The following is a 12,834-nucleotide window of genomic DNA, read 5'->3' as shown; positions in this document are numbered from 1 at the left end:
AAAAGAGCCGCTCCACTTGTTTTTTGTTTCATGGCTCACAGTATAGTATAGCGCAAGTGATCGGTTGTTGAGAAAAGTCGACGTACATATACAAAGCGATGCGCACTGCTTCCCCGCCGGCACGGCCACTATACGCACATATCGATCCAGCATCCCTTTCCCTTCCCCACTCTACCTCCGCAAACCGTGCGGGTGTTTAAACTGACAACATTTAACCAAACTCCCTCAGCTGATCGCTCTACATGCCGGTTGGTTCGGGCTGTTGTTTCTCCAATATCCGCAGCAGCAGCTGCATACATACCAGTAGAAAATATCACATAACACTGTGCAACACGGTATATATTGTACGAGCACGCTCTGATTGCGCCCCCATGTCTACAGCGCGGACGGTAATTGTCGGTGCCGGGTGGTGGCGCGTGCATGGCCGTTTAAATCGCCGGGATATACAACGTTTGTGTAGGGGAATACAGTGCCGCGGGCGCCGCACTAAGCAGCGGCCCAACCGCGTCCCGTTTTTCATCCCGCCCCGGCTCCCTTTCTTCCCGCTGCAACAAATCTCGGCGGATACACGCACATGTATTGTACGGTGTGTTGCGGCATGACATATATGCCAACAACGCTGACAAGTGTTGCGTAACAAGCGTTAATGTTTTTCCCGAAAGGAAGGTAACCTTTCTTCCGCGCATTAAATGCTGTAGAGTTGTCTTATGTTTTCTTATGCTTTCTTATGCTTTCTCAGTGATGCGATGGATGTACTAAAAAAGAACCAGTTTAATTAATAAATAATAATATTTTGATAAAAATATAATTGACAATAAATTTAATCGATAATAAATAACAGTATTTTAACAAAAAAGACATATATATAAATGACCAGTTTGTATTGTAATAAACTATAATAAACAATATATTTAACTGACAAATAAAAATGTTTCAATAAAATAGAATATATACATTACACTATATGTAATTTTATATTGTAATAAAGGCTAATAAGACGCTCGTATATTAAACGTTTTATATGCAGTTAAGGGCTATAATCGTGCTGTTGAGCAATCTGTGCGCATTTAACTGCCACTTTACCGTGATTGTCTGTGTAAAAAAGGGCTCTAAATTGAGATAAAGTGGCCGATTAGGCTGATCCCGATCCAGGACAGTCAGCGCGCGCAGCCGCGCTACACCGCTCCGTGATAAGCGAATACAGCACCTGTACAGCGCGGTTGTCTATATACGAATGTGTACCGCTAGCAGTCGCGGCGTGAATAATTAAACAGCCCGGCGCTGGCGAGTGGATCAGCATCTGTGTACTACACAGCTTATGCCCGCAACCGGGGCGCTTATTGGACGGCCGCAACAGCAGCAGCGGGACTTCTTCCTGTGGGGAGCAGCAGCCAGTGTACGGCCCTGCGCCGGGCACGACAGGAGCGCCCGAGATGGCAATTCAACAACATGCACCACTGCAGTCAATCAAATGGCATGCCAAGATCATTAGGCGCTGTAATACAGTGGTGTGTACAAGCCTGTCCCGTAATATCTAACGTATCGGTACAGAGAGCACGTGTTTTGCGCGCATTTTGCGATCTGCACGATTATTATTATTATTATTATCATTATTATTATTGCGGCACAAGAGCAGACAACCTCAAAGGGAATTCAAGTCTGGTTGAACGAAAACAATTTTCTGCTATAAAAACATTTAGGACAGATCGACAGATCTGAGTAGAAATTTGAAAGCAGATACAGAACTGGCTTCGAGAATGTTAGGGTTAACAGCAAGAATTTTATCAAGAAGACGCATTAACCGCATTTCAGTACACTGCGTCGAAAACAACGACAAATTTACTCCTCTCAAGATTTAAAGTTTGTGTTTCATAATTTGTATGGATATATAGCATATGTAATTTATATAAAATGTAATTTACAGAGTATAGTTTATAATTTAGATCGATAAATTTGGCAGGCATCGTCCGTACCAAATGCATATAGAGCGTAACTAGTGTGGAGTTTGGCGCAACCCGTGAATTTGTATACTGTCGCTGTGTTGATGCGTTAGAAATTACGGGACAAGCCTGTACAGTAGCGTACGTTGCCGGTCGATGCGGTGCACACGGGGGGCCGGATCAGGCCCTTCCCGTTCACTGCGGCTGCGGGTTCGACCAGCTGCTCGTGCAGCCGCTCTTTAAGATGCCATATCCGCTCTTAAAGAACGCATTCCCTTACAGACATTCCCTGATCGCGCTGTACATGTATACACAGGCATCGCGACGTACACTGTCTATATTCGCGTTAACCGGCACAATTGCCACAATGCTCCATCACCACGGCCGATTAAGTTGAAGAAAAACGGGGAAGATATAGTTTTCTCTCTCCTCTATACAAGCTTGGTAGTTAATGATGTTATGATGCGGCGGGAATTTGTGGCTACGCGCGATGCCGTGATCATGTTTGCGGATTGTCATCGGATTCGACTGTGCAAATGAACCTCCATCTTACGATATTCACCAGGTAAGACGCATCGGCCCACGTTGGTAACATTATCTTGTGTCTTAAATACATATACACACACCGAGTGTGTGTGTGCAATCGATATATCCATACCGCAATCACGCTGATCGCTTGCCGATCTATAGACATTTGTCCCGGGGATTTCTTAGACTTCTTAGGTTTCTTAGATTTCTTAGAGCGACAACCGGTGAAAGTGTCATCAGGCGATAAAGAAGCCCGATCAATTTCCGATATGTACGACTACACCGCGACTTTTTTCCCGGGGTTTCTCGGATTTCTTAGAGGGACAACCGGCGAATACATAAACAGGCGATAAAAATCCCTGATCAATTTTCGATGTATGCGACAAAGCCGCGAACGTTTTCGCGGAGATTTCGCAGATTTCCTTGAAAGCCAGCCGGGGAATATATTTCTAGACGATAAAAAGTACATTTTTCCCTAGAGTTTCTTATAAATTTCTTAGAGGGACAAACGGCGAATACATAAGCAGTGGCCGGTGTTAATCGATAAAAAAGGACCATGTCGCGACGTTTATCCCGGGGATTTCTTAGATTTCTTAGGTTTCTTAGATCCCAAGCGCGAGCGACAGCCGGCGGACGCATAATCATCCCGGCGCTAATAGCCGGCAATATCGCTCACAGCGCCCGCGATCGAATATCGCCCGGCGTAATGGGCCGCGATCGAACGGGAGAGAGGCGAGGCCGCGCCAATATAAAACGCTCCCAGTGCGGCCGTCCCGGCATTGGTTATGCGGGGCACGTGCCGTCTCTTAAATGCCCCCTCTTGTTTGCACAGGCTAAAAGGCCGGCAAACGTACTTACGCTGGCTCAACTGTACAACACTGCCTCTGTACGCCGTCGTCCGCCGGCGGCGCGGCAACATGGAGAAATTGCTTTTTATCGGGGATTAATGAGACGGTTCGGAGCACGGGGATCCGGGCGCCGGAATTAGCCGTTCATCTTCCACTCGCCGCCTAAGTAATAGCGACCGGTTTTTTCTCCCTTAAACACGCCACTAACAACTCTCCCGCATATACGTATATAGATCCGTTTTCTTCATGCGGCATTGATTTTCCGTCGTGCGCGTTGCCGGCCTATCTGTCCATACGTTTACATTGGGAGTTTGTGTTATTGTACAGGGACAAAACGATGGGAGAAGAGGCAGCCCCAGCCGGGTCGATACGTTGTATCACGCATAATTAAATAAAGCATCATAAATCAACAAACATGACCCCGGCGCTTGTCGTTCGTCCTGTGTGTCGAGCTGGCGCTTAGCCTCATCGCGCATACACACACTGGCCCGATCATCTCCAATTACACTGGCGATTGTCAGAGTCATGTTGTATCGTTTCCATTGATACACAATTGCGCCGGTTGTTGTCTAAACAAGCGCAACAGATCAGCGATGAGGTCAGGAGTGGAGATTATGCTAACCGGGCAACAAAGAACGGTTGTGCCGTGTATACTAATCAAAATGCCGATAGACATGCGTATATAACGATCGATGCCGGGTACAAATCAGGACAATATTCTGTTTCCGGCAGAAAGTTTTCACTTCAAGCGCAACCAAGTGATTCTGTGTTCAAACAAAGCGCACACAGGGGAGACCGGGTTTTCCATGCGAACCGGTTTTATGGGTAAAACGGGAAAAAAGTTGATTAATGTTTTAAGGAAAATGGCGCGAAAGCGAAAGTTTTAGTGTTTGTATCCCATTTTTGACGCCACGTACCGGGCCGTTTCCCTTAAAAAAGTGGAAATTCGGCCGGTCGGTTCGCGGTTCCAAAATTGAATAATAAAACAGCAAACAGTGTGCAACAAGAACACGTTCAATGCGCATAAATCGCCGGCACTGGGTTCGAACAGAGAAGCGTTTGTTTGCGCAGTATGCGTTAAAACGAAGCATCGACTTTTTTTAGTCCTACACTGTATATGCGACTATACTGTATATATACAATCAGCCGCGCTGCCTGCCGGCACCGATCGATAAATTGCTCATTTACTGTGGGCTTGATGGAGCGCCGGGGATCGGGCATCTGCGGCGGACCGGCGTCCCGGCCGTGGTCAGACGCCGGGTGTAGCTAAATGGGCCCCGAGCGGAAATGGCAGTTGATGGGCATTACATGGGCCATTAATTGGGCGTTATAGCCGCTGTTATGCGTTTCCGGCTAAATGCCTCCACGCCGTCATGATCACGTTGTTATCTCATCACACAGGCTGACGGCGCCATCGTCCCCGCGTTGTCCGCCCTCCATGTTGCAGCTGGTGTTGTGGCTCGTGTGGCAGCTGTACTTCCTGCTGGTCAACGGCGTCTTCTGGAGTCTGGTGGTGCTGGTGGTGGCCACCATCGTCTTTGTCTTGCTGTCCGAGCGTGTCTTCTACTTTCCGGATGTCGCGGCCCCGCCCCCACCGGCCCCGGACGGCCCAGGCGCCGCGCCCCCGTCCCCGCTGCCGCCGGCCGGAGTGCTGCCGGCGGCGTCCGCCAGCGATACCGCCGTCGTGGCCGTGCCAACCGCCTCCGGGGCGCTACAGTGCCTTGCCGTACCCAAGCCTCGATGGGGTAAGTCCGTCTTAATTATTATTATTATTATCATTATTATTATTATCGAACTACAGTATCCAAACTCCATTACTCCAGGTATCAGACCACTAAAATATTTTTCTGGTCAATTTTTCATTTTGTTTTTACGACGTCGGACACTGCAAACGATTTTGGTTGTTTTTTCAATGTTTAAATTCAAATCATTTTAAGTAGTGCAAAACCAGCGCAGGCGTGTTCGTTGAATTAACCTTTTGCCGAATAAGTTAAATAATAATAATGATATCTTTTGCAAATTTACATGAACCTCTGCACGCATTCTCCGCAATTTTCATACGCTATATATACGACGGATAACCGAACCGGCGAATATTTACACCGCTAGACGAACCTTCAAATCGAAACCGGCTACGGTCGATAATAAGTAATTTCCAGTAATTGTTAGGCAAATAAATCTGTGAGGATGTGTATGTAAAAGCCGGTACGGCACGCCAACTAAAAAGCCCGTAAATCAATACAGTTCTCAACTAATTACGGTTCCCTGTTTCTATACTTCTATCTGTAGTTCAACTTAAGAATATTTTCCTGGAGCTCCTGACTGCGCAATTTAAATTCAAACTGGCTCTTTATTTATGGTTTTACCGGAAAAACATGGAGCAGGAATTTGCGGCGATTAAAAAAGGCACATTCGAAATGTTTAACGGTGGAAATAAAAGACCCCATTAATTTTCTTTTATTGCGGGACTTTCTTCGGCAAGGTAGGCGGCTCGTTATTTTTAATGGATAGGCCGGCTGTGATTGCATAAGCATTCATCGCGGCCGCGGAACACAATAGCCCGGCCTGAACTAATTGCACTGATTACGCCGGCAACCTTCCCATCGATCACGCGCGCGTGCAGGGAAGGGCACAGTTCGCAGTGCATATATACGGCGAAATTGCAACAACTATAGGTGAAAAGTGCGCCGGGCCTAGCCTCAGCTGACTGCCTGGCTGAATGAGTGCCGCCCGCGCCAAGAATCTGGCAAGATTTAATGGGCCTTTCCGGTTAAACGCCAGCAACGGTGGGCTATTGTCACCAAAAGGGGGAACGACGCGCGCTGACACGCAGCGGAAACGCCTGACAAGTGACAAATCGCCACCCGACCCGGCGACCGCCCCCGGCCGGCCATTACACCCCGCCTGCCCATCCATCTCACGTCATACAATTTTAGGGCTAACAAAAATCTGGAAATCGGCCAGTGTGTCCGCGCGGTTTAAAAAAATAACATTAAATCAATTTTTTAATAATTAATATCAATAATATTAATATTACATTTTCATGTTCGATTTACGTTGCATTTTTAAATACCCCGTCGAGACAAAATAGTAGGTTTGCCGGTTCGAGCTAGCGTTAACTTTTGCAATGTGGCTTCGGAAGCGAAACTGACCGGTGAAGTGCATTTATGTCTGTATTTCTGTCTGTAGTGAGGCTGCATCCGTTCCCAACGCGTCTGCGCTCCCAGGCCTAGTCGCAAAATGCGAAGAGTTAATAACAAAATTGAGTTTATTAGAACCCATCTGATGCGTAAAAATCGCCGGCACTGGGCTCGAACAGAGAAGTGTTTGTTTTGCGCAGTATGCGTTAAAACGAAACTTCTAGTTTTTTTTTAATCAGCGTCCGCGAGCGCCTGTTGACCAGTGACCTTTCGCGATCAATACCGGCATCGATCGCGGCGCGTTAATTATTTTATCGAGGCCTCGAAGAGCGCCCATTCGGCCTCGGCCAAGTGGGCTGCAAAGTGGCCGCGGACCCGGGCCAAGTGCCAATCGATGCTTCAACGCTTACTCTATAGTTCCAACCCGGGCCATAACCTGGCGTTGCGTGGCGGGTGTTTGAGTGATTAGCCGCGTTAACCTGTCAGCGCCACTGCCGCGATTAATGGCGAATCGGGGGGACCGTGGCGCCGCGTTAGCTGCTATTGTGACATTTCCGGCCCGCTAATTACCCACTCTCCCGGCCGTGCTGCACGGGTGGATACACGTATATGCCGGGTAATCCCGGCCGATCAGGAGGCCGCAGCGGGGCCCTAATGGCGGCCCGTCAAGCCGGGCTTTTTCCACCACGACCGGGGCCGATCCCCATGCGCGCCCGGATGCCGATTATGCGCGCTCCAGCGCACATTTTATTACCTATGTATACATAACCGCTGTAGTGTGCGTTAATTTCACTCCCGAATGCAGATTTAATTCCTGAAAAAATGGTTTTATTCGGCCATAGCCAGTTCACATAACAACAAGCCGGCGCTGGTAGAAGCTAATTAAAATGATTCAAAATTCCAATAGCGAATTCGTAATTAATTCTCCAAGCCAAAAATAACCGAGTAATTACCGTCTGTTCACCTTTGGTTAAAATTCTCGGTAGAATCTGCCGCAGTGTTAATTTCTTCATAAGATCGCGTTAGACCAATTGCGCATTTCGCGCAGTGTTGAATAAGCATAGGAACAAACTGGATGTGGAGAAAATTTCAATTTGTTATATAAACCAGACATTAAATTAATATTAGGCTGATTTCGGAAATAAATTTATAAGGGAGACATGATGACGGCGGGCTTATATAACATGTGGCTAATTAACCGGAAATTCCGGCGCATGACATGGATGTAGGTGCCTTTTGATTGCTGCGAATTCCTTGTTTAGCAGGGCTCCCAATTAAAACCGCAATAATTCTCATAAACAGCGAAATTAGAAAATTTAATTAAATTTAGAAAATGGCATTTCCCGATCAAACAGCGCTGGCTAATTTAATGAAGATTTTATCCAATTTATCTGCGCAGCTTTTTAGCGAAACGGCGCAGTTTGCGAGTATAATAACCATGCTTCGAAGTCTGGCTGTATTTTACTTGAATAAAATCAAAGTCGTACTTTGCGATTGCTTTATTCGGCTACGAGTAGTTCTTTCGAAAACGGTTCGGTTTAGATACTTAGCAGTTTATTATTCAGATGACAAGGTTCGGTTTGCAAAGTACGGTAATTCATTTAATCGTGTTTTTGTGCTAGTTAAATTCTGAACCATAATTCAGCAGCGCTCGCACTTAATTACGCGCCGGTTTTTATTCTACGATGCGGTAAAATATTTGAATAACCATCGGCAGTGAAATTTGTAGTGAATGTATTGCGCATTTATCTGTATATGCCGAATGGGGAACATCTGTGGCACGTAAGTACTATCGTATTGAGCGCTTTAAGTGGAATGCTTGAATGGGTTGATTAGGAAAGGCCTTCTCCTACCACAGCCAGGACGCCTCCAACTCCTCCAGCGACAGCGACAACGCCGACCCGCACAATCTCATCGTGCGCTGTCTGCAGTCGCACCAGGAGGAGCACTCACCGGGCGGCGGTGGCGGAGGAGGAGACCCGGGCACGGCCGATGGGACCGGCGAGATGGGCGGCCTTAAGAGTCCGCGGCTGCGCCGCTCCAAGTGGCGCTCCAAGCACAAGGACCAGCGCCATCGTACCGGTAAGGATTATTTAACTATCGTTATCGATCCAGACGCTGGCATCGCGTTATTATTACACTCATATAATTATTATGTAGAAGTATACAAGCATATTTATATCTACGTAAGTACAGCTACACCTACAACAGCTATACTTGTGTTTTCTATATACGGTACATAAGGCACGAGAGTTCCGTCATAAGTGGGAGCAGCAGTGCGGCAGTAAAATATCACTAGTTCACTACCGCCCTACCGTGAAATATCACTACTTCCGTCCATTTTTACTAAATCAGTAAACCAGAGCTTGGTGGCTTTGACGGTCTTGATTTTGGCTCATTGTAAAAATTTCAAAGCAGACGTACTTATATGCGCTTGTAGCACGTACACTAACAAATTTATTCATAGACATCTATCCGTACAACATATTTTTGTGTTGTACTCGTATATATCTGTACATTTATATATGCATGTAGACATATTGATGCTTCTTAATATTTATATTTATATTATTTATTTATATTTATATTTATTTAATTTTTTTATTATATTAATTTTTATATTTATATTATTTTTATTTATATTTTTTATTTTTTTATATTTTATATTTATACTATATTTATATTTATTTTTTATTTATCTTTATTTTTTTATTGTTAGTACAAAGATTTCGATTACCGGCTTTTTTTCTAGCAAGTCACATCACCCGCGCTTACATCATGATTATCGGCGTTGCTGTTGTAAATTTTACTAAATCAGTTAAGCGGAGTTTAGGTGCTTTGGCAGTAACACAACTTTGGCTACATTCTTGACCTTTCAGAGCGGAAGATGCGGAACGGCACGCTGCCGACGGAGCGGCCGCGACTGCAGCGCCAAGAGACGGTGGGCAGCAGCAACGCCTCCGCCCTGGACATCCCGTCGCCCATCCAGAGCGACGAGCAGGAGCAGGACTACGACGCCATGTCCAGCCAGAACTACGTCGTCGAAGAGGAGGATCTGGAGGCCGTCGGCAGCAGTGCCGCCGCCACGGCAGCCCCTCCGCCGCCCAACAGCAGTCGCGAGCGCCGCCAGCGCCGCTTCGTGGAGGAGCAGCGGCAGGCGCACACGCTCCTCAATGATCATCCATTACCGTCCGATTTCTCCATTTCCTTTGCGGAAGGAAGTAGTGTGAGTGGGCTTGTATACATGGCCGATGTTTATCATCGCGCCGGCGGTTTTCTATAGCGGGCTGATCATGTTGACTCGACGCGATTGCTCAATACGATGCCGGCGCGGCGTAATCGATAGATTTATAATTGCCGTCGTTTTCTAGCGATTTAGGCTTGTTTTTTCAACGCTTTAAACTGCTGATCGGTTTAAGCGCTATCCAGTGGCGCGTGATAGCTTTGCTTTTGGTGGGCTTCATCACCCAGATTCGCTGAATCACAAATATCTGCTATACACGCTAGAGTAGTTTTTTTTACAGCCTAATCCGAAACAGACTGTTGTTACTTACATCTTCTGTTACGAGTACAGAACTTCTTTTACACTATAACGAACATATTAAATTATTATCTAAATTTCTTACATATATAATTATTAACAAAATTGTGACTTTTAATATTCCACCGATTACTGCAATTTTTAAATAATTTTTAAAAATTATTCCGAATCAATCGTAAATTTGTTCTGTAACCCATGTTTCTCTAACTTTCAGATTGCGTTAATTTGTAAAAACTTCTAATGTTTTGATATTTACTAAATCAGTAAAGCGGAGTTTAGTTGCTTTGGCAGTGGCACAACTCTGGCTACATGTTTACGCTCTTAAAAATTAAAATAATAAATAAAAATAACATTATGTATTTGCCTGAAATATTCCTATCGCTGACCTTTGTAAACTGTGAAGCTATAACTTTCGTTACATGTACTGAATATTATGCATACCTGTAATTATAGAGTGTGTGTATCTAGGATATGCCTTATTCGGCAAGCGGCCTGAGCCAGCTGAGCGCCGGCAGCGGACCGCAGATGGTGCCGGTGTGCGGCAGCGTGGAGGTGTCCTTCTTCTACGACCCCCTGAAGAAGACGCTCTTCGTCACGGTGGTGCAGGCGGCCAATGTGGGCAGTGTGGCGCATGCCGGCCTGCAGATCAAACTGTGCCTGCTGCCGGCCAAACGGCTCCGCTTCAAGACCAAAGTGCGCCCCGGCAAGCAGCCTAAATTCCACGAATGCTTCCACATGAAGAACATCCCGCCGGACGACGTCCACGGCATGGCGCTGCGCATCCGCCTGTACATGTACGAGAAGCTGGTGCGCGGCCAGCTGATTGGGGAGTCCATCGTGGCGCTGGGCAGCATCAATCTTGACCTGGACACCATGATGTGGCTGACGTTGGAGCCGCGGAAAGCGCTCTTGGTGAGGCAGTCGGGCGGATGTAATCGCCATACGCTCGAGTGGGAAGACCGCATATATACTAAGACACCAATGTAATCCCTCATTCATTTCCCGCTTACATCCGCAACGAAGCACGTACTCCGCTTATAGAAAGTGTATACCGATATAAGGGAACATCGCATACGAATGTGTACATACAAGGTGTACGAATACATGATACGTACATATATACATACACTATACATACGAATGTGTACATATTTAAGGCGAATATATACGAATGTATATACGAATAGTCTATATACGAATACATACGAAAACATATGTATGGAGCTGGTATATACATACGAATATATATAATGGTATAATGTATTCTATGTATGGACTGTACGTATAAGGCGCTTTGGTGAGGCAGTCGGGCGGACGTAATCGCCATACGCTCGAGTGGAAAGACCGCATATATACCAATATACTAATACACTAATATACCCCTTAATTTCCCGTTTATATCCCTAACGAAACACACAATCCGTCATACGACACTGATTAAGCCGGCTTCCAATAAATGATTTAATCATAACCACGTATTCTACCGGCATTATATCTCCATTGAACCGGCTAATGAAATCTCCTCTCTCCTTAATACAGTTCGACTCGTCATCGACCGGCAGTGAACTGCGCAGTCTATCTCGCAGCGACAGCACCCTATCGGCGCAGTCCATGCCGTTGAGCTCGTCGGCGCCGGAGCTTCTGCTGGGACTGTCCTTCAACGACATCACCGGCCACCTGAAAGTGGAGGTCATCAAGGGCTCGCGGTTCCGCAGTCCCAGCGTCAACCGTCCCGTGGACACCTATATCAAACTGAGTCTGCTCTCCTCCAACGGCCAGGAGATCTCCCGCGCCAAGACCTCCGTCCGCCGTGCCCAGCCTAACCCGATTTTCCGGGAGACCTTTCTTTTCCCGGTAAGCGCTATTCAGCTACCGTTTAAATGCCTATAATCGGAAAAAAAATTATTTTTCCCATTGACCTTTAATGGGTATCACATGTAAGTCCAAAATGAGTACTAAAACAAACGAATTTTAAAGCAAAAACACTTCTTCAATGCTATCCTGCTCGGGGATTGTACCCATAACACATATCGCGAAATTATTCATCTTGTACAAATTTATATTATGTATATTAATCAGTTTATCTTATATTATAAATTTATCTCATTAAAATTTACATTAGATCAACTAATTAATGCATTGCTGAGTAATGAGTACTTATGTAAACGGTAAACCGAGCCGTTTCCGAAACAACTAGCCGAATAAAGCAATCGCAAAGTACGGCTGTTATTCATCTTATATGAATCGAAACACGATTTAATTATTTTGGTCGAATTTAAAATAATGGGAACGTTGAGGTACCGCATTACTTAATCTGAGAAACCTAAGAAATCTAAGAAACCTAAGAATCAGTGAGCAGGTACCTGTATATGCATTAAATCTGTTTTAGGTGGCCCTGTTCCAGTTGTCGGATGTGACGCTGCTCTGCAGTGTGTACATGCGGCGCAGTATGAAGCGCAAACAGCTGCTGGGCTGGCTGGCCATGGGCTACAACAACACGTCGCGCGACGGCAACGCTCACTGGCGGGATTTCCAGCTGACCCACGACCAAGTGTGCCGCTGGCACGCGCTGACCACCTCCTGACCTTTCAATCAAAAACACCCCCTTTCTCTTGATAATCGTGCTAATCACTGTTTTTTATTCACACGGCTTTCGCACACGCATTCCCCGAGAAACCTGTATTAAACCCCGAGTATTCTCTACTGAAATGAATTGCTAGACGGATTACACAATAAAAGCGATAAAGGTTTAAGGTTTAATGTTTTAACGTCCGCACACATTCAGGGCGAGAGCCCAATTCGAGGCAGTAGAACTCACAACAACAACAATTCTCCAG

General features: G+C 45.9%; 1 protein-coding gene across 1 annotated transcript; it reads left to right on the top strand.

Moving 5' to 3' along the window:
• Window positions 1-2,200: 2,200 nt before the first annotated feature.
• Window positions 2,201-12,694, top strand: LOC129582236 (synaptotagmin-16-like). Its single transcript, XM_055473703.1, has 7 exons — window positions 2,201-2,505; window positions 4,718-5,061; window positions 8,293-8,538; window positions 9,336-9,682; window positions 10,466-10,909; window positions 11,537-11,851; window positions 12,387-12,694. Exons 1-7 carry the CDS (start codon window positions 2,477-2,479, stop codon window positions 12,579-12,581), a joined length of 1,920 nt encoding a protein of 639 aa, XP_055329678.1. The 5' UTR covers window positions 2,201-2,476; the 3' UTR covers window positions 12,582-12,694.
• The last annotated feature ends 140 nt before the right edge of the window (window positions 12,695-12,834 follow it).

Source organism: Paramacrobiotus metropolitanus, unplaced genomic scaffold (assembly GCF_019649055.1).
Source record: "Paramacrobiotus metropolitanus isolate TYO unplaced genomic scaffold, Prichtersi_v1.0 Parri_scaffold0000007, whole genome shotgun sequence".
Lineage (NCBI taxonomy): Eukaryota > Metazoa > Tardigrada > Eutardigrada > Parachela > Macrobiotidae > Paramacrobiotus > Paramacrobiotus metropolitanus.
The sequence above is the reverse complement of the archived record's forward strand: the minus strand, read 5'-3'. Positions and strand labels throughout refer to the sequence as shown.